This window comes from Eucalyptus grandis, chromosome 1 (genome assembly GCF_016545825.1).
Source record: "Eucalyptus grandis isolate ANBG69807.140 chromosome 1, ASM1654582v1, whole genome shotgun sequence".
In the NCBI taxonomy this organism is placed as follows: Eukaryota; Viridiplantae; Streptophyta; class Magnoliopsida; order Myrtales; family Myrtaceae; genus Eucalyptus; species Eucalyptus grandis.
In genome coordinates, this window is record NC_052612.1 from 41,803,994 (window position 1) to 41,829,583 (window position 25,590).

Here is a 25,590-nt window from a genome sequence, read left to right on the forward strand (position 1 = left end):
CTTCCTTGGACTTCCCCTTTTATCCCATCTCCTCTCGGCGAGATAAGCCCCCGCGAGGTTTCTCTCTCTGGCACCCTTTCTCTCTCTACGATGCTGGGAGAATTCAACGCCTCTTCCTCTTCGTCTTCTTCCTGACACTCGCCTTCCCCTTTCTCTCCGGGCGAGAGGAGAGAGAGAATTGGGAATTCGGTGACGGAGAAGGAGTAAGGAAGAGAGAGAGAGAGAGAGAGAAGGCAGAGAGGTGAAGAGCCATGGACCCAGCAACAGCGGCGGCGGCGGCGGCGGCGGCTCCGAACGACAAGGAGGCGATGGTGGATCCTTTCCTCGTCGAGGCTCTCCAGAACCCTCGCCACCGCCTCACCAGTAAGCTCCCCTTTGCTTTTGGGCCAGCTCCCCCGATTTTTCTTGCCGCGGTTCCGTGTCGATTGCGGATTTCGTTGTATCGGGTGTCGGCCTTTGGAGGGGTCTTGGGTGGGTAGTGGGATTTTATCGCTTTTGACATTGAAGATTTGGTTTTTATGTCTTTTCGGGTCGGTGGAGAATTTCGTGTGGGGTTAGGTTTTCTGATAGAGGCTCGATCGGGCGTAGGGTTTGTGCGGAATGTTCAGATCTGAGGCTGCTCTGAGCAATTGCCCTCTGTTGGAGCTGAGAGAGATGAGGAAATCGAGTGAAACGACTTTTGTCTGGTCTTTTTTTTTTTTTTGGGGGTGGGTTGGTTGTCGTCATGCTGGTTCTTGTTGGGTGTGGCTTAATCGCGAAACGGCGAAACATCGGGGTATTAATTAGCTTAGTTCTGAAGATTTTAGCACGGGGGGTATGTCTTATCTGGAGCATAAGATTAAATACACCCTCTCAAGGGGGTAATTCTTGTGGGGACTTTCCTTGAATGGTGTTGCCTCACTTAGCCCCGGCCTTTTTCCATGGGCGATGTGTTGTTATTGGTTGCTTGGGGCCCTGCTGGACAAAGGGTCTTGTGAAAACTGTTGTGGGAATCTGAATAAGTTTAACTCTAGGATTTTCATTATCCCCTTAATGTGGAAACTCATCATGCATCTCCGCTTCCATGTGTATTTCCCTTAGAATGTTATGGTTATTAGTCACAGTGAAAATTCAATTTTGTTCTGTAGTTGCCTGTTAATCCCCGATAAGATAGGACCGTAGGTATTGAATGTCTTACACATGTCTTAAATTTTATCATCTCATTGTATCAGACCGAAAATCCTAGTAATTAATGTAGCCTAAAGGCTATTCTGGCAACCTGTATAATGTATTGCTCCTGGGCCAGTCACGGTGACTATCTACACCTCTCGAGTGATGTTATTCACATATATCATGGGTGGATGAAGAGTTACAATGTAGAAGGCAAGATAAGTGGCCTTAACATGAGAGATTGACTTGCACTAGTTGTCAAGTTAAATGAACTAGCATGCCACTATATTCAGCACCCTTGAAGCCATAAGAAGAAAGAAAATCTTTGTTGGACATTTCTCATTACTTCTCTCTACTTGACCGCATTTATTGGTTGCTTTATAAACAATGCTCACTCCAACTCAGCAATTTCTTTCATCAAGATCTCTGGTTGAACTCTGAAGGCTGAATTCTCAGCTTATGAAAAATGTTCAGGCAGCGTGGGTTTTATCCTGCACATTGGTTCAGTTGACTGATCACTTAATCGTTTTCTTTGTTGCTATGCCGAAACTTAAGGCTACTGTCAGAAACATTTATATGATTCTGCTATCTGCTTAGCTCTAGCAACTTTTGAGTGACGATGCTCAAGTTATAGCTGTACCGCCTAGTTGTAACCTTGACTTTATTTGTGCATTGGTTGAAAGTGAAACTATTTTGGTTGCATGCCACTGTTTAAGTACCTAAAGCAGCAAATAGAATATTCACAATTGGCTGGAATAGATGGTTTGTTTTCATCTCTGAGGATCTTATGTCAAAATCATGCCTTTTATAGCTTCAGTCAATGGAGCTTAAATCTTCTCCAGGTCTCTGAGTGTGCAGTAATAGGGAATGTAAACTGAATGGCTATTACATGTTTTAATAAGGATGTATAATTTCACTACTTCATGTTGTTTTGGTTTTTACTAGACTAAATATTGTCGTCTTCACTTTCTAGCTGTCGTCTTGTTTGTCTAGATCTCTCTCTCTCTCTTCTTTTTTTTTTTTTTTAAACCACTTAATGCGCATAGAAATCTAATTCTATTTCACCATTTTCTGCTGTATCATGAGTCAGTTTTGAGGATGGAACTCGATGTTCGGAAGTTCATTCAAAACACTGGTCAGCAACACTTCGAATTTCAGCACTTCCCAACTTCTTACCTACGGCTAGCTGCACACCGTGTTGCTCAACACTATGGTTTGCAAACTATGGTTCAGGAAGGTGGTTTAGATGGCAATGGAAATAGGATACTGGTGATCAAAACAGCAGGAAGCAGACTTCCTGCTGTCCGCTTATCAGATATTCCTGCCAAACAGTTGGAAGATGATAAGGCTGAACAGGTTAAGATTGTTATCAGGCCTCGACCTAGTAAAGCATCTGCTTATGGAGCCAATGACTCAGGGATGAAAAGAGGCCAAGTGCGAAGTGTGGAAGAGAGGAAAGAGGAGTATGATAGAGCACGTGCTCGTATCTTCAGTAGCCCAAGTGGTTCTGATTCGGATGATACATTTTCTCAGACCTCTATTGACCGGAGGAATATATCTTTGAACAGAGATGATAATGAAGTGTGCAGGATTCCCATGGTGGATGTTGATAAGAATACAGGCATTAGAGATGGCAGCACACAATCTAGGGTAGCCATTCTTAGAGACAGAGAAAAAGATCGTTCTGACCCAGATTATGATCGGAGTTATGAAAGGTAAGGTCTTTTCTGTTCCATTGGTATTCTTCTTTTTGAGCGTGAGATCAATGTGACTGGAGTTCATCTCAGCCTCGATTTAATCCTTTGATCAGCTGTTTTACTTCTCATTCAACACAATTTATCATAAGAAGCACAGCAAAAGTGGTGACATATTTTAGTATTCATCACTTTGTTGTGAAAAGCTGTTGATAAAGTTATTTACAGGCATATGCTGTCAATTTGCTGTGTAACTGTTACAATGACACTTGTTTTGCTTAGCCTTCTCCCTTGTCCCAAAAATATGTTTTTGTGTAGCTGTAACATGGCATTATGCAATGCCATCTCAATATTGGTGTTTTGTTTGATGAATTCCGTACTGGAACAGGTACGTTAGGAATGTCCCTGCTGGTCAAAGTTTTGGTTTGGTGCCCTTCAACATGCAAAAGATTCAACATCCTTTTGGGCATTTTGATGCTGGATTTACTCCACTTGGTCAGATGCCGAGGCCTCAAGCTTCACTTAACTATATGCCTCCTTCTGGTGCTGTCATGAACTCTTTTGGAGTGACGGGATTGAATCAAAATACAAGTGATGCTGGGTACATGCAGTGGCCTACTGCTGCAATGATGTATGCACACTCATATGATCAACTCCGGCATGGTGTTTTCCAGGTGAAAATATCCTATTAATCTATCTATTTTAGTAGCCATGTGAAGGGAAGCTTAGATTGCAATGAATTTACTGTTTCTTAGTCATATAATCAGATTGAGTTTGTTTTTCAGAGGTTTATCTTTATTTTTTTGGGTTCTCTTGGCAATTCTTTCATTTCCTGCATTGATGCTGTTCAATGTCATATGTGTCAATTGGCTGAGTTAGAGATTTTTATGTTGCTGTCTGGATCTTAGCCTATGGTTTATGGATTTTCTATCTGTGACAATCTTCAAGATGATGTCTCTTGTTCTTGCCTGAATTTGCCTTTGAACCAAGTCTTTTGCTGCATTGGCCTGAAGCCAGCTTACTCCTTTTTCTCTTATGTCGCCAACCATTCATTTTTTACCAAGGCGTGTTTTCCCTCCCACTGTTTATGACGTATTCCCCCTTATTTTGCAGGCCCCAGTCTGTCAGCAGCCACTGAGCTTTGATTACTCGCAAAACCATTAATTAGTGCTAGGTTATGGTGTTGTATGACTGATTCACATGCAAATACTTTTGTTCTGTTAGGAGTTTTCTTATGTTAGACTTCATATATTCAGATCCAATGTTTGGCTAGAACCTCTGTTCTATTTCAAGCTTCAGTGACTTTCTTTTATATCTTTTGAATACCGATTATAGTATGGGACTTATCCGGTGTTGCTGTATGGGATTTATTTGGTGTTGCTCGTCATTCTAGTACTATATCTTTCCTTTTGACGATAACATTTAGTAGAATATATTGTACTTTGATCTAATAAATGACCTGTTCTGTTGGTCCAAGTTCCCGCGTCTCACTTTGCATTTCTGGGGTTACAAGCCTGCTTTACTCTGTAGTAGTTCATAAGATTTTTGACATGCACAAATCCTAACACGATAACACTGGGGATGGCAAACACAAGGTCCACAAGGCAGAGTACATACTGCATATCTGGTTTATTAACATGTGGTGATTGTCATTCCACCATCTCAATATGATCCTGTTGCCATTTCCGACTTGCTGCGGGAAAGCTAAAATCAGGCCCCTAAAGTTAAATTGACATGCGTACGTACTCCACATTTTCACGGTAGTTATACAATCGTAGGCATTATCCAAGTGCAATAAACAGGTGAGATCGGGGAAAGTTCCCTTCAGGTGGTTCGGGAACTGGGTTTTGAAGCTTCGGGCGTGCTAATGAGTACAGTGCAGATTGAAGTTGCCCTCAATACTTGCTTAGATATAACAGATCTTCTGGTCACATTATCATCGAACCCATAAAGTGTTCTCGTCTGCAGCAGTGTGCCAGGACTTAAATCAGTTAAAAACGGGTTCGAGTAATGAAAATGATTAGTCTCCACGTGCCTCTGGCCCTCCACTAAACAGGTCTTTTAACTTTTTATGAGTTATAGACAGAAGTTTTGAGGTCCAACCTAACGGCTTTCGAAAAGGCATGTTTCCCACTGGATCTGACAACCCATTTTTCCTGTGTTCTAGTACAATAAGAGAAGGCTAGTTGACAAGGGCAAGTAACCACACGTCTTAAAAGTCTTCAGATTTGATCTATAAGATAGATCATTAGATCTTATCTTCCTATAAACCTAAGACGCTCAACGAATTAGCCAACTTCAGTAGCTAATTGAGCTGGCTTCAAGGAAAAGAGGCATGCCAATGTCATAGGTCGGCAATTCTTTGACCTCATAACAACCTGTACGGCACCTAGCGAGCAGAATTCATCAAGCCAACCTTCGTTCAATAGTTGTTCTAGAAAAACAATATGACGAATAGCTTTCTTATGTGAGATGGTACCACATCCAACTTAGCTCAAACGACTAGTCCATCGAGCGAAATAATATATTACCACATCCATCATAAGAGCGACATTAGCTCACGATCAATTTATGTACAAGATGTCAACCCCACATTCAAAGCTCCTAAGAGATACACACATTTTATCTTAGAATTCCTAATACTAATTGTCTTAACGCCACTCCTATGAACCAGTTATATTCATCCACTTTGCATCCTCATTTTTTAATTCATGAACCTCAAACTTCATTCCCAAGAGTTCATAAGTACGGAAAAATCACGGACCGTGACATACTCCCCCACTCAATTCCACAATGCCCTCATTGTGGGCTGTTCCATCGCTTCCTTGCATTTCCCTAGCCATCAATGCCACTCTTTAGGACTCACATAGATGACGACGCTCACCTAGCAAAACAGGTCACTCCACTCCATTTGTTGCTTCCTTGAACGGAAGCCATTTGCAAATTCCAGTCGCTAGTGCTCTTTGACAAGTGTGGCATTCCTAGCCAATTGTACTCCTTTGGCAGCATCTTCTTTCACCTATTAAGTTCCTCTTGATTTTAGCAAGCCAACGGAGGATACTCTCCTTGTTGGAAACATGATAATAGACCTCCTCTTGAAATTTGCTTATTAATTTAAGAACATTATCCCTATTCAGTGAGCAATTCAGTTCCTTCTTGTGTCCCCATTGTCATTTTAGAAGTTATACGAGAGCTATATGTTGTCCTAACCCTCTTGGCCTTGGCAATCACTCTCTGCCTTTACAGGACCTAGAAGACCACAAGCTCCACTCAAATCACCCACCTAGGGATTTTGCTCCGGTTCCATTTGTCATGGGCCGGCAGTTCCTTGGCCTCGGAACAACCCAAATGGCGCCTAACAAGCATAATTCATCAGACTAGCTTTTGTTCAATAGTTGTTTCGGAGAAAAATATGGCAAATAACTTTCTTATACAAGGTGGTATCACATCTAACTTAGCTCGAGCGTCTAGTCCATCGAGCAAGACAATGGATTATTTTAGGCTTGACAATTGGTTTTAACTTGCTATTGCCTCATCAAGAGAGCGATATTAGCTATCGATTAGTATGTGCACAGGAGGCTGACTTCACCTTTAGCGCTCCTAAGAGATATATTCATTCTATTCTAAAACTCCTAGTACTAATTGTTTTGACGTTACTCTTACAAATTAGTTGTATTCATTCCTTTTGCATCTTCATTCTTCACTCAGTAACCCAAACTTCACTCCCAAGGATTAAAGAGTATGGGAGAATTACCGACTATGACACCAAGCTAATCATCCAGCGAAGGAAACCCATAAAACAAGAGAACAAACAAAAAAGAAGAGCATGCCAAGCTAAGCTATGAGACAGTATGTAATGTGAAGCACGGTTGTTTTAGCCGTATGCTCTGAGTAGGGAGGGCAGGAATTTATCGAATAATCAGCCTGATGACACATGTAGGAAAACATCTTTGTCCTTTAGATATCGAGTATGTTCATGACCATTCCTCGATGGGTTTGGTCGACAAAAAGACAATGCTGATAGTGACTTTACAGGTATTCTATCGAAATCATGATCATGATTGATGGATTGTGTGAGCCACACAAAATATTAGTAAGATGCCTGAAAACCAACTTGATATGGACACAAAAACTACAAATTCACATTACCGTGGTGAATTTTATCCCCTGATGATGATAAATCAATAAAAAACGCCTCTCAGTAAAACATGTTCAAAGTGAAGTGAGATATGTAACATCAGATGCTCTTACCCTGATTTCAAAGTCATGAGATCTAGTGTACAATTATCCTCGGAAGGGTTAAATTGAAATTTCGACTGTTGATGACACCTCTAACTTTACATTGATTCAGATACTTTAATCGCAAGAGAGTAGAAATGACTGCTCAACATAAACAGGAAAGCCACGCAGGATACTTTACCCGCCAATGATAATGGCTATTCTATACGTTCAACAGATAGAGGCCAAAAGATGAATGCTTGTTTTGATGGAAAAGCGGAAGAGAAGTGAAAGCATAGTTCATAGACGACTAGCCGGATCTGCAAGCAATAGCATTGACTTCTTCGACAAAGGTTTAAGAAATTCTCTTATCATCAGAACCAGAAAGCAAACAGAATCAAACCCGTGATTCAGAAAAGAGGTACGAGGTTCATACATGAGGAACTTGTTGGAATGGCAATAAAGAGCGAATATTATGAACTGCTGAACTGAATACGAGGAGAAAATACAAGGATAAAACAAAAAGTTTTCTTGCACTCGATTTAGATGAAATGGTGAGGATGTTTATCATCTTTAAGACCAAATTAGGTTTAGCAAACAATTACTAAAAGATATGTAGCCGATATAAGATTAAATTAATGGAACAGAATGGAAAAGCCAAAGAGCAGTGCGATGTTCCTCAGAGGGAGCAAATCAACAAACTATGTATTGTCTAGTGAGAGATCAAGAAAAGCTAACTACATCACACGGCACATTACAGTGACATAAATACTCTAATGAAATGAAAAAATCTATTAAAGTTGCGGAATTTACAACAGACACAAGTAATTTACATCAACAGTTGAACCCAGACCAATTGATGGAAGGCTGCAGTGATAAATCACTGTGTTGAAATCTGATGATCTACCAATCACCAAGCAGCGCGCAACATCCTATCCTGAAGTAGAACAAATCCCGGGCAACATTTGCTTGCAATCCTCAATGCCCACCTACCCCAGCCAGACTCTAACATTTAGATGGCCTTATCGTGCCAATCTACCAGCATCAAAGTCCAGCTCCAGCAAATTCCTATACATTCAGTGACAGGAACCTTTCGATAAAAAGTAGTTTCCTGGAAGCACATTTCAAGCAGCCAACAGAAAAGACCCCAGCAAAAAGCTAAAAGCACAGTAGTTATGAATGAGCCAAAACTAATGCTTGAAAGCACAGACACAAATGATCATTCTCACCATAAAAGTAAAACTTTTAAGGAGATGACAGAAAGGTCCTGGGGGAAGAAAATTAGTGATTACCCCAAAACTCAATCATCTCCGGTGGGAAACAAAGTGAGGACCTTTCTCTCTCCACTTCCCTTGACCGAATCCGACTCTCCAACAGAGGACTGAATAGGGTTGTGCATTGACATTGCTGCCGCCATGCTATGCGCGATCTGCCCCTGCCTGCTTTGCAACAGAGGATGCTCAAACTGTCCATTTGGCGGTAACCCAAAATGGCCCACTTGCCTGTGGTACTGTGGAATGGCTGCTGCCGCGGCAGCCTCTGCCGCTAGATGCTGGTGGTGCTGCAGTGCCAAGAAATGGTCCGAACTCGGCCTGCCTGGATGCAAGAAATGGGGCGGCACTGGCGCGCTTGCAAACAACCGCTCGGTGGCGGCATCTGCGCTGCTGCTGCCACCTCCGCCGCCAGATAATCCCTGCATCCGCCTGAGGTAGAGGCGGTACTTCTGCAGGTGACTGGCTACATTCTCCCGGGTCAACCCGTCAACGCTCATCAGCTGCATTATGGTCTTGGGCACGGCGTTCTTGATCCCAAGGTGCGCCACCGCGTCCACAAACCGCTTGTGCAGCTGGGGCGTCCACACCAGCCGCGGCCGCTTGAGGGTCCGGGCCGGCTCGTCCCCGCCTCCCCCTGCCCCTCCCCAGACCCCAGATCGCCCGAATCGGCAAAATCCACGGGGCCAGGTTGGCGCGCCGCCGGGGCACCAGTCTTCGAATCGCGACTGGAGGAACTCAGTGCTGCGGCAGCGGCAGCGGCGGCGGCGAGGGCAGCAGGTGGCGCTGTTTGGCGCCGACGACGGAGATCGAGTTATTGCTGGAGGAAGGGCCTCTCCCGATGTCGAAAGCGAGAGCGAGATCAGGAGTGATCAGGGACTGAGTCAAGGGCGTGAGCTCCTCAGGCGGGGGAAGCTCCACTTGCCATTTCGTGAACCAATTACCACCATCGTCTTCCCTCATCGCCAGGCCGATTCGGCTCCAACCCAGTTCGCTATATCGCCCGTACAGTGAGCCGATCCCTCGCAAGTACCAGATTCCGCACGAGGGGAGGGGAGGGAAGATCGGAGCGCATAAAGGCACGATTTTTAAGGCAAAGACTTTCCCCTTCTTTCTCTCTCCTTTTTTCTCTTCCTAGGATTCAGGGTGTCGGAGAGATTGGGATGGAGAGGTGTTCGAGGTGGATCTCGTTGGTTTCTTCTTTTCAAAGCTTTGGAGTTAGTGGGATGATGATGCTTTTTTCCTGCTTGTCGTGAATTTACTTGTTGGGGGTCCTCCTCTCCTATTTTTGTCTCTCTCCTTTCCGGGATTTGAGGGGTTCTCTCTTTATTCCCTGAGAGCGAGTGTCGTGAAAGATTCCACGACTCCGTGGGGTCCGATGTCGCGGTTTTTTGTCGGGCGCGGAGCCGCCGAGCTCTCTCCTCCCGTCCAGGGATTATCAACGTCGTCCCCCCCACCTTGGAAAAAATCTTGCACTCGTTGGTAACCTAGTCTTGCGTGCATCGACGATGTGAAGTCAAATCCCATGTGGATTCCACATGATTTAAGAGAAATTGGTGCTTGGATTCATTGCCTAGAATGTATAAATACGATTCTTGAATAAATATGAGTAATACGGTGTATGAAATTTCCGATGTTTGGTAAGTATGAAAGGCATAGAAGAAAAGATCCAAATGGATTGAGAGAATGATGAGGGTCGTGTGTTTACAAGTGTTCTAGTACAATAAGAGATGTTTTCCATTACTCCCCTCCCATCCAGGGAATATCAATATCGTTCACCCCCCCTCTCGGAAAAAAATCTTGCCTTGGTCGGCAGCCTAGTATTGCATGCATTGACAATGTGAAGTCAAATACCATGTGGATCCTACTTGATCTAAAAGAAATTGGTAGATTAGAATTTTTGTCCGGAAAGTATCAAAGTAATATGGCTTACAAGATTTTAGATGTTTGGTAAGTATGAAAGATTCAAATGGTTTACGAGGTTTGGTTAGCTAGTTAGTCCAAAGTGGAAGTAGATGTTGGGCGCGCTATTCTTGACCAGGAAAATTTTGGCCCGCCGACAGCTCATTGCAACAAAATTAGGGACAGGTGGAAGGAAATGCTGATGGGCTACCAAACAAGTCGAAGTTCAATTTCCTTCCAAAACACGGTAACCATTTCCGTGCTATATTTTGACAAGTGACTTGTCGTGGCAGAAGAGAATTGCCTAGAACTCCATGTTTCAGGAAGACCATAAGTTTGCTTAGAATTTAGAGAAACGACCATCTCTAGGGCTTGTGATCTACAGACAAAGTTTCAAGACTTGGGGATTTTTCGACTTGTTCATGTCCTCTGTGAAGATTCTTTCACATGGAAAGTGGACAGAAACTTGCTTGTTTGGCTATTGCGCCAATACCATCTGGAACTCGCTCGTATGCGGCGAGCGTGTTCATCTTCTTCGCTCAAGAATTTGGGTACGAGGTTTATTTGTGGGGCGACTATTCGCGGTGCGATGTGCGCGCATGGGACCACAACCGCTGTGGAAAAGTTCACGCCTTTCCACACTCGAGTTAAAGTCAATTTTCTCGACTTGCTTTTAAGCTTTCTTCATGCCCGCAAACTCATGGAGACTGGAATTTTAACGAAAAGCTTAACCGGCGAGATCAACGAATTGCGCACCATCATTCAATGTCTCATCGAGACCGTATTTGAGTATCAGGTTCTTGGTCCGCGCCTGTGGACTTCAAATCAAAGAAATTATTCACAACTTTCAGGACAGTTGAATTCCAATGTTCGGACCAGTCCAGTTCCACGGTGGGAGTGTTCAGATTCAGTTGTGCATACTCCAAGTCCAAGACAAAGTAATAACGCCGTGCTATGCACGGGAGAGAAGGAAGATTTTCGATCATGGTCCATGATATATCTAATAGCATAGTGAGAACCATTAATAATCTTACGATGTAAAGAAAGTAGATGGAAATTGTTTTGAAGTTGGACAAGTCAAGAGAGTTCTGCGCGAGAATTGTTCAGTCTTATTACTTCATGAGATTATACAGATACGATTCATGTACAAATTGTTCTTTGTCATTGAATTATTGGACCGAATATTATGATTCATTGCATTAACGTTCACATGTCATATTATTAGGTTATTTGATTAATTATTATTTTTTGCTAGTTTTAATGTTATATCTCATTATTAAACGATGAGGCCAAATATATCCAAATATATAATATATTCCAATGTTCAAAATTTTCATGAGTGGGGATTCATTTAATTACCTAACTACGCATTTACATAGACATCACCTTTGTCCCTTAAGCCTGTGAGCTTAGTCTTACCGAAGTTTATCGCTAATGAAAGAAGAGTACTGCCAACTATTTTTTTATTCCTTTTCTAATTTAATTAAAACATTTTTTTTTTATTGAGGATAGCTATTAGGAATAAGCGGTTCCAAGTTTCGTACAAGTTCGAGGTGGAACTTGAAATCTATCCATCAAAACAGATTTTTCATTTTTTAGTATTGGAACCTAGAATTTAGAACCTATCTTGTCATAGGTTTTAGGATCTACTTATATTATTAATTGAATAATTACCGTGTGACTACCATTTGTTGTTATAATCCACTTACCACAATTTATATACAGAGACACGAAAAATATGAAACATTAATAGAGTAAAGTTCTTAAATATAAAATGGAAACTTAAATTAGTAGTTCCAAATTATATACTCATCATTTGTTACCATGGAATACTGCAGGATTGTGTAAAGATATAGTTTGAGAAAAACACAAAAATTTGTTCTAGGTTCTAGACTCCACATCTCTAGAACTTGAAACCTATTTATTGAAATAGGTTCCCAATTTTTAGAACTTGGAATGTAGCTTACATACTTTGGAACTTGGAATCGGATAGATTCCCACCAATCCAGTTCTCAGGTTTTAGATTTTAGTTTTACCTTATAACGACGCTCATCCCTAATAGCTATTATTTGGAAGTTTAAGAAAAAGGAAAAATAAATGGAAAAGGCTATAGTAAAGTGAGGTGGAGTGGCATCCATATAAGGCAGAAATTATATTAGTAAGAAATAGAATGCTTGAGTAAGTTGATCCATGTGATGAGAGATTGCAAGGACTTTTCAAACTTTCTTTGTTGCTTCGATCCGTACCGAGCAGCTTAGAACGAGAACGGCGACTACGTTGATCCATGTGAACGGGTCTTCTTTTGTTCTTGGTCTGTCGTGGTCAGCCAAGCACGAATGTCCACCAGGGGAAGTTCCGCGATCATGTGGACTGAAACTCAGTCAGGTGTTCTGGCATTCTGGCATCCAAAGCATAAAAAGAGGCAACGCGTCCCTCTGTTTTCTGTACTTCGTTTCTATCTTCCATTAATTCATCCGTGATGCCACCCAGCCCAGAAAAGCTTCGTCTCTCCATATTGCAGCTAGCGACTCTCACCCTTCGTTCATGATCTTTCCTCCCCCTTCTTTCTCCCGCATCCATTCACCTCGCCTGAGTTATTAACCGCCACCGAAAGCTTGTCCTCGTCGCGCCAGCTCAAACACCAGGGTGTCCTGAACAGACGGCCATCCGGCATCTGTCGTGGCGAGAGAAAGAGTAGCCTCCCTCTTGTTCAGAAATGAAGGATGAACATTTCGACTTTCGCTTGGAATGTCGCTTCATTCTCCGGTTGTGCATGATAGCGAGCAACAAGCTAAGCAGTTTTCAATAAATTTCAGCCTGGATTCCAGAACTTTTCTTTAGTTAAAGGACTCATGGCCGATGGAGTGGTCACGTTCGTGCTCAGCAAGCTCTCAACGGTTATAGAAGAAGAGCAGTATTTGCTGAGAGGGTTCAGGGAAGAGCTCAAGCACATAAGAGATGAATTGGAGAGCATCAGGGCCTTCTTGAGGGTTGCTGACGGGATGGAAGAAAGAGATCCGGAACTCAAGGTGTGGGTGAAGCAAGTCAGAGACGTTGCTTTTGACATCGAGGATGCTCTCGACGAATACGCGATTAGTCTCGTTCGTCCCACTGAGCGTGGTGTCCGATCCTATATCCAAAAAGTCACCTTCCCCTTGAAGACATTGAGAGTGCGGCGTCAAATTGCCTACCGAATATTTAATATCAAAGCCAGGGTATTAAGTATATCAGAGCGGCACCAGAGGTACCGCTACAAGTTCAGTGTAATCGAGCACCATGGATCGAGCTTGGTATCCAGAGACGATCCATGGATTGATCCTAGAGGAAATGCGCTATTACTCGAGGAATCAGAGCTGGTAGGAATCGAAAAGCCAAGAAACCAACTCGTGGAGTGGCTTGTTGGCGGAGATTCGAAGCTTGAAGTCACTTCTATAGTGGGAATGGGTGGATTAGGCAAGACTGCCCTCACGAAGAAAGTTTTCGATAGTGCAGTAGTGAAGAGTCATTTCGCTAGTCATGCTTGGATCACCATTTCAAGATCATTTGACGTCAAAGATCTTCTGAGGGATATGATAGAGCAACTGTTTGAAGAGATTAAGCTACCGGTTCCCCCTGGAGTAAGCGCCATGAATGGGGATAGGCTGAAGGCGTTTATCCATGCATTCCTTCAGCAAAGACAGTACTTGATCGTTCTCGACGATTTGTGGAGCTCGCAAGCATGGGAGTTAATGCAATTTGCATTGCCTAGAAACTTCCATGGAAGCCGAATTATGATCACAACCCGCGCGGCCGATGTAGCCTTAGGTTGTTGCATCGAGTCACCAGACCGAGTCTACAACTTGCAGCCTCTGCCTCCCCAAGACTCTTGGCTTCTGTTCTGTAAGAAAGCATTCCAAGGAAACTTATGTCCTCCTCACTTGGAAGACATCTCGCGATGCATTTTAGCCAAGTGCAGAGGATTACCCCTTGCAATCGTTGCTATTAGTGGCGTCCTAGCTACGAGGGGTACGAGTAGAGTGGGCGAATGGGAAATGATTCGGCGCAATCTTGGCGATGAATTAGAAGGTAACGACAGACTTTTCAATCTGCGAAAAATATTGTCGCTCGGCTATTCCGATTTGCCTTACTACTTGAAATCTTGTCTCTTGTACCTGAGCGTTTTCCCTGAGGACCACATAATCGGGCACAATAGGCTCGTCCATCTGTGGATCACCGAAGGATTCGTGGAGGAGAAAGAAGGCAAAACATCGGAAGAAGTCGCAGAGAGGTACCTCGAAGAGCTTCGCAACAGAAGCTTGATCCAGGTTGCTAAAGTAACTTCCGACGGAAGGATCAATGCTTATTGGGTACACGACATCTTAAGAGAGATCCTGCTGACGAAGTCGAAGGATCAAAACTTCGCTGAGATTTCCAATCCAATGACAGCAAGGTGTTCTGGTGATGCTCGACGCGTTGCCATCCACTGTAGCTTGGCCAATCCACAATTGAGCAAGATCAATGCAGTCCGACTCCGCTCTCTACTCATGTTTGGAGTGCCCGATTTGCCATCCAGCTCATCGTTATTGCCATCGCTTAGAAACGAGTTTAAGCTGCTCGAGGTGTTAGACCTGGCAGATGCCTCCCTCGATGTGTTCCCAAAGGAGATCGTCAGATTATATCAATTGAAGCATCTAAGCTTGAGAGGGAAGAAGATAGACAGGGTTCCAAGCACAATTGGGAACCTGCAAAAGCTTGAGATTCTGGACCTGAAGAATACCTTGTGTCGGAGTTGCCTGCTTCAATCCAAAGGCTACGACGCCTGAGACATCTCTTGCTCTACCGGTATGAATCGGGTTCGGACCTGTACTATCGCAAGTACGGTTTCAAAGCGCAGGCAGGAATTGGGGGCCTGGTTTCGCTGCGAAAGTTGTGCTGCATCGAGGCAGACAGAAAAAATGGAGTGATCATGGACATTGGGACCATGAGGCAGCTCACAAAACTGAACGTGAGAAGCTTGAGGAGGGAAGATGGGAAGGCCTTGTGCTCCTCAATCCAGAACTTGAGCAGACTCCAAGTGCTATGGTTATGCTCAGTTGATCCGGCTGAGGTCCTCGACATCGAGCAATTGACTCCGCCGTGTTTCTTGCAACGGCTCTACCTGGAAGGGTGTCTAGAGAGAATACCGTCCTGGACCTCTTCCCTCTACAGCGTGACGCGACTGTACTTACGCCATAGCAGGCTACAGTACGACCCGCTCGAGTCCATGGAGGCTCTGCCTAACCTCGTGGAGATTCAGCTCGGTGACGCTTACGAAGGCGAGTCGTTGTGTTTCAGAAGAGGCGGATTCCCGAGGCTGAAGCTGATGTGGCTGATCAAGTTGAGGAATCTGAAGCGGATGATAATGGAGGAGGGGACAACGCCGAGGCTCGAGAAGCTGACTCTACGACGATGCGAGTCGCTGAAGGAGATGCCGGCCGACTTCGAAAGGCTGGCCAGCCTGAAAGTGGTCGTGTTCGACGGCATGCCCCGGGAACTCTTCGCCAGGCAGAACGCGGAGGCTTCGCATCTGTCGAAAGTTTTTATCGACGACGGGATTTTGTCGAGGTATGTCTAGAGGACAGAACAGCTTAGGAAATAATTCGAGAACCTGAGATCAGGCATGTAAAAACAGCTTTAGTATGTAGTTCGTGTATTTCTTCCCTAAGAAATTCGAGTTCAGGCATGTAAAAATGAGGCACCCGAATCGTTGTTACCATTGTTATATGTGTCAGGTATTAAACATGATTACACGGGTTGGATGCTTAAATTTCGGGTAATTATATAGCATATGCGCTCTTTGTAAAAGAAAATACTTTCACATGCGGCCATATGTATTATTACTTGGAATTTTTTGTAAAGTTGTGCTCGACAGAAACTTGATGGTTTTAATTAAAGTTCAATTGAGGAGCATTGAGGGCCAATTAAAATAATAAATTAGCTATTGGATTCTAATTTCTCTTGAAGTCTTGAGGACGTTGCAAAATCGGAATTAATAATGTGCAAACAATAGACTGAGAACAATAACGAAATTGCATGAAACTTTATTGAAGTTTAATAGATGGCTTACATTCTCGGAGGCCGTGCTTTCTCCCAGACTGAAACTGGACATGAACTGCCAATGGAGATGACTGTGGAATGAATAGAGAAATTACACAATTAACAAAAGTACGACTATGATGCTTTTATGAACAAAGGTAGATATTGGAAATCGGGAAATCTAATCTAATTTGAAATTCGAACTCTAGTCTAAATTGATCTTCTCATCTTCGTAGTCAAAATCTGATACGTGCAGGTGTAGTTTTTCGTGATGTCACCCCCTTTGATTCTCTCTACAGCTTTAAACGGGCATATTCCATCAAGCGTTCCACGTTCCTCCGTGAGAATTTCTAATCGTCTTGACCTGGGCATTACTCTAGAGACGACTCTATCTGTAATATACGTGTGTGCTCTGAGTTAATCGTCGGTGGACAACGTGTGGGGTACTTCATGTCACATCCCAATTCTTAGCAGAAATTGACCGATCACCTTTCCTCTTGAAAAATACGCAACATCAGACTTTCTATTATCCACGAAAAAAACATTACCACTACCAACTCAACTAAACTCAACAAACTTCATTTCAGACATATACGATTCCCTTGAACATTACCCAAAATTCAATTCTCAAAAATCCAATGGCCGCTAAGCAAAGAACTTGGAAAAAAGAAGGAAAGGGATGAGCAACTATAGTTTAGTGAGTAGTGTGTATCTCTTTTAAGTAAATCAAGCACTCGGTTAGTATATTTATAAAGTGATAATGAAACTCAATAACCCCAAATCCAATATATAACAAACTTATAAGTTGAAAATAAGTTATATAATACTTCAAAATAACTATATTCATAGTAGAAGTAACATTTTCGTCAACACTATTAAAATAAATAATCAGTGGTCCGGTCCACTAATTAATCTCACGCACCAGAGTAGAGAGAGATTTGATAGGAAAGTGGTAGAGACCTTCTTGTATATGATAATCAAAGGGACCACATCAGATGTTAATGGTTTATTTCATTAACCAATCTCATCAAATCACACGTCAATAATCCATTGCATCAATCAATCTCAAATCACATCACATCCCAAAGCCTTGAGGTGACTCCCACAAGACTCATGTCATCATGTAGCACTTAACTTTTAAATAGTACAAAACTCTAGAGATAGCTCATATGAGACTTGTGTTACCGTGGAGCACTTAACCCTTGACTAATACATATAAATGTTACAAGACCATAGAGGTGGCTCTTTATGAAACTTGTATCTTTTTATAGCACATAACATTTTATCAACACACATCAATGATACAAGGTCTTAAAATGACTCCCACAAGACTTGCGTCATCATGTAGCATTTAACCTTTGGCCATTCCGTATCACAAATCAAAACATAGCCTTTCAAATCAATTCTTTCCGTAAAACCAAGTCTAGAATCTATATCATAAATTGGTTTACAAACCAAATCAAATCACATTTCATAACGCAATTTGTCAAATGGAATTCATTTCATATGTCATTTCATAAACCATACTCAAAGTCAAGAGTTTTTCATAATTCTTTGATAAAATGATTTTGCAAACCCATTATATATAATCATTTTCAACTCTGTTCATCAAATAACATATATAAACATATACTACTAAATATTTCTCTCACCATTTCGAAATTCATTTTATATGCCTGTAACATTTTAAAACGTCTTTCATAAAATGTTTCAGAAACCATTCAGAAATAACTAAAAAGTAATAAAGATTTGAAATTATGAACTTTTGCCCTTTAGCGAAATCATACCATGCACATAATATGTCTCATACTTTCCACTTTTAAAATGAGTTTATAAATTTGGGAATGTCCACAACATAACTATACGCGGTTGATGATCTCATAATCTTAACAAATAAAAGAGAATCGACGTCAAAACCAAAGAAAATACTACAATAACCATAAACCGGCGGAATTGATGTCAAAACCAAATAAAATACTAAACAATTGTAAACTACCTGAACTATGCTTAAACACTAATCAAACAATTCCCACACAACAAATCGCACTCCCAAACCAATTATTTAAGTTGTTCGCAAGGCATTACTCGTACGTGAAACCCAGAATTCTCATTCTATCCAAACCATTGCTATAAATCAACTCTCATCAAACCCTACCACTCTATAATACCATAATCCACTATTTCATATAAAATCCCAAAGTTCAAGAACTCAATAATCAGACCTCGCAGCTCGAATTTCATGAAATTTCAAATTTAAATCCTAATTCCGAAAACTTATCCAATTAAATGAACGAGGGTGCGAACACTTATCGGCCATTGTGAAATGAAGTTGAATCGGTTTCGTGATGTCCCGGGAACACAAAAATCCTCCTCTTCTTTTTATTCTCTCTTCCTCTTTTCTCCTGGTCCTTCGAGCTTTCCGTCTCAAATAAGCTGAGCGTACCCCTTTTTGTCTGGCTTATATTGACTTTCCAACCATTCTCTTTTTTCTTCGCGGCTCCAACCAGCCGCATGTCACACTTCACTTGAACTCTACCGATCAAAAGCTCGCGTGATCGAGAACCTCATCCGACGTTCCATCGAATGATCTCGTGGGTCAACTGTATTAACATGGTCCCGTACGATGAATGATCCCATCATCTCTTCCATTGACAGGGTTTTTCTCGTCATCTAACGTTGCGCAAAATTTATCCTTCTTTTCTATTTTAATTTAATCCTATCACAAAAAATATTGAGGTAGGAATCCTAGAGTAGGACCGCCAAAATTTGTCCTTCTTTTCTATTTTAATTTAATCCTATTACAAAAATATTAGGTAGTTCTAGATTGAAATCAATCAATCACGCAATGCCACGTGAAGATATGACCAAAGGGACTTCTTCTTACTCAATTTGAATAAGATTTTAGTATGTTGTACAATTTGAATAAGATTTTAGTATTGCAACTATATGTTTGACGTGGAATTGTTCTCGTGAGCTTTTATAGGCGAGATTCTTTTGAAAGGTAATTTGGGAAGCAAAATGTGCCGTAAAATTACAGTCATGGCTTTCTCCAACATCAATAATATTCCAATTCACAACATCTCTCCTAGGGACACCATCAAACACCATTCTTGCATTTTTTTTACCTTCCCGAACTTCATCAGAAAGAAGATTCGAAAAATGCAAGGGCCTTATCCTACAGCTTACATAGAGACGCTTTTGGGTGCGGAGTTTGATCAAACACCTTGCATGCATATTCAAGGCAACCCAAATCACGATAAACCTGACAAATTCCGTAGCCGAACTGGTTCATTGTAGGAGTCGTTGACAAGATCTGAGCATGGATGGACTTGACTCCGACAATGTCCTTTTAGAAATCTCACAGAAGAGACGAAAAACGACTGGCGGGAGATGTCAGAGCGAAAGAGAATGAAATAAGAGCGTAGAAGAAAAGGAAATCCTAGTGAGACCAAGGATTTGGAACGCTGGAGTCGTAATGGACGCCGGAGCAGAGGGTCGGAGGAGCAAAATCTAAGAGTGAAAGGAGAGAAAACACTCTTGCTGAAGATAGAAGGATGTTTCCCCTTTTTCTTATTAAGAGAAGGAAGGAGAGGATACAAAAAGAGAGAAAGGAAAATAAATGCGTGGAGGCTAGCGTGTTTAGGTATAGTAATCGGGGAAATGAATGCTTTGTAGGCCTTGCAATGAAATGGGTGTTTCACCGACCCCTCTATCTTTGTTGGCGTGGACGGCTACTTTTTCTGAGTTCAGATGAAGGAATCCTGGTACATACTCGAGTCCACCTTTAGGACTAGCAATAGAGGAAAGAAAATTACATTTTTTGTTTTGGGCGAGAAGAAGTCCTTCTGGTCATATCTCCCCATGGCACTGCATTATTGCTCCGAGACCGCCCTGATTTGACAGTCTGGACCGCCTAATATCTTTTCCCTGTCAGAGATCGAGATCCCAACCGAACTCCAAACGAAGTGGGGCCCATGCAACCATTACTGCCTCAGCCGAATATAATCCATATTTGTGTTCGGAGTACCATCGCGAACAGCTTCCTCGCAGGATTTCCACACGAATTCAAGATCGACCGAGAGAGTCCCCATGTCCAAGATGAACACCGCCGTCCCCGACCAGAAAGTCCGCATCGTCTCATCCACCGCCGTCAAACCGTCTTCTCCCACCCCTCCCCACCGCCGCACCCTCAATCTCTCCCTCCTCGACCAGCTCTTCCCCGCCGGCTTGTCCCCCACCATCCTCTTCTACGCCGACCCCGCCGCCGGCGGCGAGTCGCTCTCCCACCGCATGCGGGCCTCTCTCTCCGAAACCCTCACTGATTTCTACCCCTTGGCCGGCCGGCTCCGGGGCAGCGCCTGCATCGACTGCAACGATGAGGGCGCGTACTGGGTCGAGGCCCGAGCCGACCTCCCGCTCGCCGACGTCCTCGCCCGGCCCGACGGGACGCTGCTCGCCCAGCTCCTCCCTTCGTCTCACCCGGAGACGTCGCTCTTGGCCGCCATGGGGTGCCTCCTGATTGTCCAGATCACCACCTTCACCTGCGGCGGCGTCGCCGTCGCCGCCTGCAGCACGCACAAGCTCCTGGACGCGTCCTCGCTGACGTTCTTCCTCCGGAGCTGGTCGGCGAGATCCGCCGGGAGGCTCGAGGGGGCCGGCCACCTCCTCCGAGGTTCCTCGGGGATTCCCTCGTGCGGGCCAAAGAGGTGCCCTTCATGCTGTCGGACTACGCCGGCATGGAGAGCTGCGCGACGCGGAGGTTCGTGTTCCACCGGTCCCAGATATCCGCCCTCAAGGCCGAAGCGGTCCGCGCCGCCCGGCCCGGCGAGTCGACTCGGTTCACGAGGGTCGAGCTCGTGCTGGCGCTCATCGTCAGATGCGCCCTGGCCGCTTCCCGGTCCGTGACCGGGTCTTCCCGTCACCCTACTCTGCTGCGCCAGATGGTCAACCTCCGGAACCGGATGTCGCCGGCCCTGCGAAACAACGACGTCGGGAATCTCGCCTTCGGCATCAACATACTGTACGAGAACAGCGAGTCGACATTCCACGAGCTGGTCTCGAACATCAGGAAGGAGATGATCAATTTCACCAAGGGAACTCAAGCGAGCAGGTCCGACAGCGGGGAGCTCTTGTCCATAGCGTGCGGGTCGATCGGGAGTAAGTACATCACATCAAAACCTATTACGCTAATAAATCAAGTCAATCACGTTTCGACAATCTGCTCGGCCTACTAACGATGTGATTGCGATTGAAGAGGCAGGGGACTTCTTCGGAAAATGGAAGGAGGAGTCGCGGTTCTACAGGTGCTCGAGCCTGTGCGGGTTTCGGTTCTACGAGGTCGACTTCGGGTCGGGGAAGCCGGCGTGGGTGACGTGCCTGAGCCGCGCGAAGAACTTCGTGTACATGGTGGACGCGAAGGACGGGGACGGGATCGATGCGTGGGTGACGCTGGACCGGCGCGACATGGCCGTCTTCGAGCGGGACGGGGAGCTCCTCGCCTACGCCGCTCCGAACCCCAGCGTCGCGCACCATGTGATGCATCCTTCTCGGCTCTGATTGCTGCTTGATGAACGGACCGTGAGATGTTGCTCATTTGAAAACGGTGCGTCGTTGACCGAAAGCAAGAAAAAATGAAAACGGAGCTACGTTTGAGTGGTTTTTTTCTTTTTTGGTCGAACGTTTGAATGGTTGAGGATAATATAATTCGTACACGGAATCATCTCGAAACTCCAGCTGTCCATAATTCATTTGTTTCATAGAAGATGACATTTTTCATTAAAAAATTATTTATAGAGAAAATGATTAGTTCTTATTTGTATGATGACTCTTTGATATTTATCCGTTTCGTGAATATCTTTTCACGAAGCCATCGGCGATTGATTTTCTGACGATTTCCTGCCAAGTTAAAAAAAAAAAAGAAAAAAGAGTTACGACAGATGGCTCTTCCTTGTTGGGACCACAGGATCGGAGCTCAGGTACTTGGTGTTCTGATCTCTTACTAGCAGTTATCTTGAAGTGGGGCGACTCCAAAAGATCTTTTAAGAAAAGATATTCTGAATTTTCGAAAGATTTAAAAAAATGTCAAGAACCATATCCATGAGACTTAAAACTCCATCGATCTTGATTCCTTTTAATTGGGGATTAATTCGTTTGGCGTGAGGTTGTGGAGATTATTCTACTTTTTTTCTCCGCTAATCTATTTCTCTAAAAAGATCACCAACGATCATATCAACTCACTTAGATCGAAAATTTAACCGTGGGTGTTTTTTGTCCATTGTGCAGAAGTTTGTGGACCTTATTTTCATGTGTCGTTAGAGAAGTCAGGGTATTAATGACGGCAAAAGTTTTTATTCTTTTTTAATCTTTGGGATTTGGTGGACTTAAAGGGACGCAATGTGGCAATTTAATTAGGAACTTGTGATCCAACGATTATGAGTAGCTCGAGAAAGGAGGCTCTCATTGGCGGGTGTCCACATGAAGTGGTCCCCCATGTATACAACGCATTCCAATTGTGTATAGTTTATTATTGTTATTTACAAAAAGGAAATTCAACATGTTTTTAATCAATTGCGCATATCTATTGGTTTGCAACCCTATCGCTATCGGTCTGTCAAAGAACAGCTCCTCGAAAGATTGTGATACAAAAAAATTAATATCTAAAAGGGAAATGATTAACTAATGGCACCATTACTCTCTATTTTTTTAGGAGAACGTGTCGTCTCCACCCTTGATTCTTTTTAATACTCTTTTGGAAAATCTGAATAAAAAATCTCATTTGGGATTGGCTCCACTTCCTTTAAGTGGGATTCCTTGTGGAGAAATAAAGAAAGCAAGGGATAAAATTGTTCTGAACAGAGTTAACTACTAAAATGGTATAACAAGTACGAAAATAGTATCACTGGGAAGAGATTATTAACGTTATTATAAATATCCATTAAATTCCAAGATAGAAAAAAAAAAACATTAGAAATTTTGTCTTTGAGACTGATAAAGACACTTTTATCCATTAACAGGGGTCCTTGTGTTCTTGCTATTTTAAATTGCTAAGACTCGTGTAGAGGAATTCTTGTCGTTGCTAGATAATTGCATTAACTTAATTGACCGCTCTATGATCTTGTGCCTTTGATAGGAAAAAATGTTCAAGTCCTAAATTTAATGTATTTTTATTAATTCAGTTCCAAACATTTTTATTTTTATCAATTGAGTTATAAACATTTTTTCACATTTTACTAATTGAGTCTATCAAACCCACTTTAATCAGAAATTGTCAACGTGAACGCTGGCCATCCTATATAGCATGACTAGTGCCATCATTGACATGGACAATTTTTTATGTTATTTTAAATTTTTTTTTTTTTTAATTTAAGGCATGTGGCTGGAAAAACAAAGATGGGCCACATTGCATAATTTCAAGGGATGTATGTGGGAAAATTACCAAAAGTCTTAAATTTATTGTAATTTTTTCCAATTTAGTCCCAAACATTTTGCAATTATATAAATTCAGTCCATTCAGTCAAATTTGGTTGACCGGTGTTGACATGGATGTTGGTTAGTGCCAACAGACATTTTTAGTAATTTTTATTTTATTTTATTTTATTTTTTTCTCTTTTTTCTTTTTCTACTCCCTCCTTCTTCCACCTTCTTCGATGACCAGGCAATGGCGAGCTCCTCTCTCCAATGGACGGCGAGGGTGACCTCACCCATGTTTGGTGAGGCAAGCCCTTGCTAGTGGATTGGCCTCACCATTGGCCAGCGACTAGCCCTCCCCTCTGGCCTGTTGCCAAAAAAGGAGAAGGAGAGGAGAAAAGGAAAAAAAAGAAAAATTAGAAGAAAGAAACAAAATATTATTAAAAAGTTGTCTATTAGTGCCGAACGACATCCATATCAGTACTGGCAAACCAAATTTGATTTGATAGACTGAATTAATATAATTGCAATATGTTTATGGTTGAAATGATCCAAAAAAAAGTTTATGATTGAATTGAAAAAATTACAATAGGTTTAAATTATTTTTGATAATTTTCCTGATGTACATTGAAGCTGGTACTAGTAGGGTGAATGATCAAAACTTTGCACCTTAACAGAATAATCGTGGGATCTCAGCTTGGTCCGGCAATGGTGTGCACCGAGAGATAATTCCTAGCGAGCGACTCCTTTGTGCTCAGCTAAGATCCGATGGCGACAGTGGCAGCCGTTCATCAACAACGCGAGAAGTATACCTAGAGATTTTCTCTTCCACTGCAGTCGGCTAATTTCCTGAAATGGCACATGACTCGCACCATCCTCTGCCTCTTCCTTGGTTTTCATCAATCTGCACAAGATCAGAATGAAAGCCTTCATTGTGCAGCAGATCAATTTTGAACAGTTAGATCAGAAGCATAGGGCGTGTTGAGTTTCTCGCACTCGTCATTCAGAGTTTGCTTCAAATCTTATTGGTGATGACTGAAGAATGATCACAATAGTATAGAGTTTACTCACATCTCGACATGGATATTCCAACGATATGTGTTGAAAAAGAATAGTATTCGCTCGAAATATTCGATAGATATAGCGCAACGATAGCACAAGTTGGAAAACGGGATGGCATCTATATCTAGTACTGCTTCTTTCTCTTTACTATTCTCTTTCTTGTGTCCACGATGGATAGTCATACATATTTTAGCAGGCATTTCATGATCAAGTTAGCTGAAACTTCTTCTGGCACTGACGTATCAGTCAACCAAGGTTTGGCTTCTGCTTGTTTTCAGTATAAAGAAGCAACGTCCCTCTCGTTCTCTTGAATCATTCCCATCTTTCGTTCCTTAACCCATAGAGCCTTCAGCCAAAGAAGCCCATATTTTCTATGCATGATCTTCCCTTTTACGTTTTGTCTGTCACCATAATTGCATCGAGCCACCACCGAAAAGTTCATCATTGGGTTAAATTAAACTCGGGTCTTGTCAATAGCCATTTTCATACTCAACAGTAATAAAGGAAGAGTGTAACCCAATCGATTCAGTCCTGAGTTCCTAAACTTGGGGACTCATGGCGGATGGAATGGTGACATTCCTGCTCAACAAGCTCTCAACGGTGATAGAAGGAGAAAAGTATTTGCTAAGAGGCAATAAATTAGAAGGGAATGGCAAGCTTTTGGATCTAAGAAAGATACTCTCAAATGGGTACTCTGATTTGCCTCACTATTTGAAATCTTGCCTCTTATACCTAAGCATTTTTCCAGAGAAACGTAATCAGGCGCATGAGGCTCATCCGTATGGATATCTGAAGGGTTCGTGGAAGGGCAAGAAGGCAAGACATCGCAAGAA

The 25,590-nt window shown here is 42.8% G+C and overlaps 4 protein-coding genes across 4 annotated transcripts; 3 read left to right on the forward strand and 1 right to left on the reverse strand.

The window, feature by feature from the left end:
• On the forward strand, nt 1-4,259 carry LOC104443825 (R3H domain-containing protein 1). The gene is made up of 4 exons (XM_010057369.3): nt 1-363; nt 2,240-2,864; nt 3,232-3,517; nt 3,957-4,259. The coding sequence occupies exons 1-4, from the start codon at nt 252-254 to the stop codon at nt 4,005-4,007; spliced, it is 1,074 nt and encodes a 357-aa protein (XP_010055671.2). The 5' UTR covers nt 1-251; the 3' UTR covers nt 4,008-4,259.
• A 3,453-nt stretch (nt 4,260-7,712) lies between these two features.
• Nucleotides 7,713-9,636, reverse strand: LOC104443834 (transcription factor MYBC1). The gene is given in 4 exon segments (XM_018876735.2): nt 7,713-8,129; nt 8,354-8,970; nt 8,973-9,037; nt 9,040-9,636. Coding segments are annotated over 3 exon segments (930 nt in total). The 5' UTR covers nt 9,296-9,636; the 3' UTR covers nt 7,713-8,129; nt 8,354-8,361.
• A 3,450-nt stretch (nt 9,637-13,086) lies between these two features.
• LOC104414266 (disease resistance protein RPM1) lies at nt 13,087-15,036 on the forward strand. The gene has a single exon (XM_010025325.3). The coding sequence runs from the start codon at nt 13,087-13,089 to the stop codon at nt 15,034-15,036; it is 1,950 nt and encodes a 649-aa protein (XP_010023627.2).
• A 4,980-nt stretch (nt 15,037-20,016) lies between these two features.
• On the forward strand, nt 20,017-22,106 carry LOC104443845 (BAHD acyltransferase At5g47980). The gene is made up of 2 exons (XM_010057390.3): nt 20,017-21,445; nt 21,543-22,106. Exons 1-2 carry the CDS (start codon nt 21,004-21,006, stop codon nt 21,842-21,844), a joined length of 744 nt encoding a protein of 247 aa, XP_010055692.2. The 5' UTR covers nt 20,017-21,003; the 3' UTR covers nt 21,845-22,106.
• Nucleotides 22,107-25,590: the final 3,484 nt, after the last annotated feature.

Bases quoted from the DNA above. Each gene is read 5' to 3' on its own strand.
- LOC104443825 (XM_010057369.3), top strand. From the start codon at position 252: ATGGACCCAGCAACAGCGGCGGCGGCGGCGGCGGCGGCTCCGAACGAC. The intron at 2,865-3,231 runs GTAAGGTCTTTT...GTACTGGAACAG, and splicing joins TATGATCGGAGTTATGAAAG to GTACGTTAGGAATGTCCCTG. The intron at 3,518-3,956 runs GTGAAAATATCC...CTTATTTTGCAG, and splicing joins TCCGGCATGGTGTTTTCCAG to GCCCCAGTCTGTCAGCAGCC.
- LOC104414266 (XM_010025325.3), top strand. From the start codon at position 13,087: ATGGCCGATGGAGTGGTCACGTTCGTGCTCAGCAAGCTCTCAACGGTT.
- LOC104443845 (XM_010057390.3), top strand. From the start codon at position 21,004: ATGCTGTCGGACTACGCCGGCATGGAGAGCTGCGCGACGCGGAGGTTC. The intron at 21,446-21,542 runs GTAAGTACATCA...TTGCGATTGAAG, and splicing joins AGCGTGCGGGTCGATCGGGA to AGGCAGGGGACTTCTTCGGA.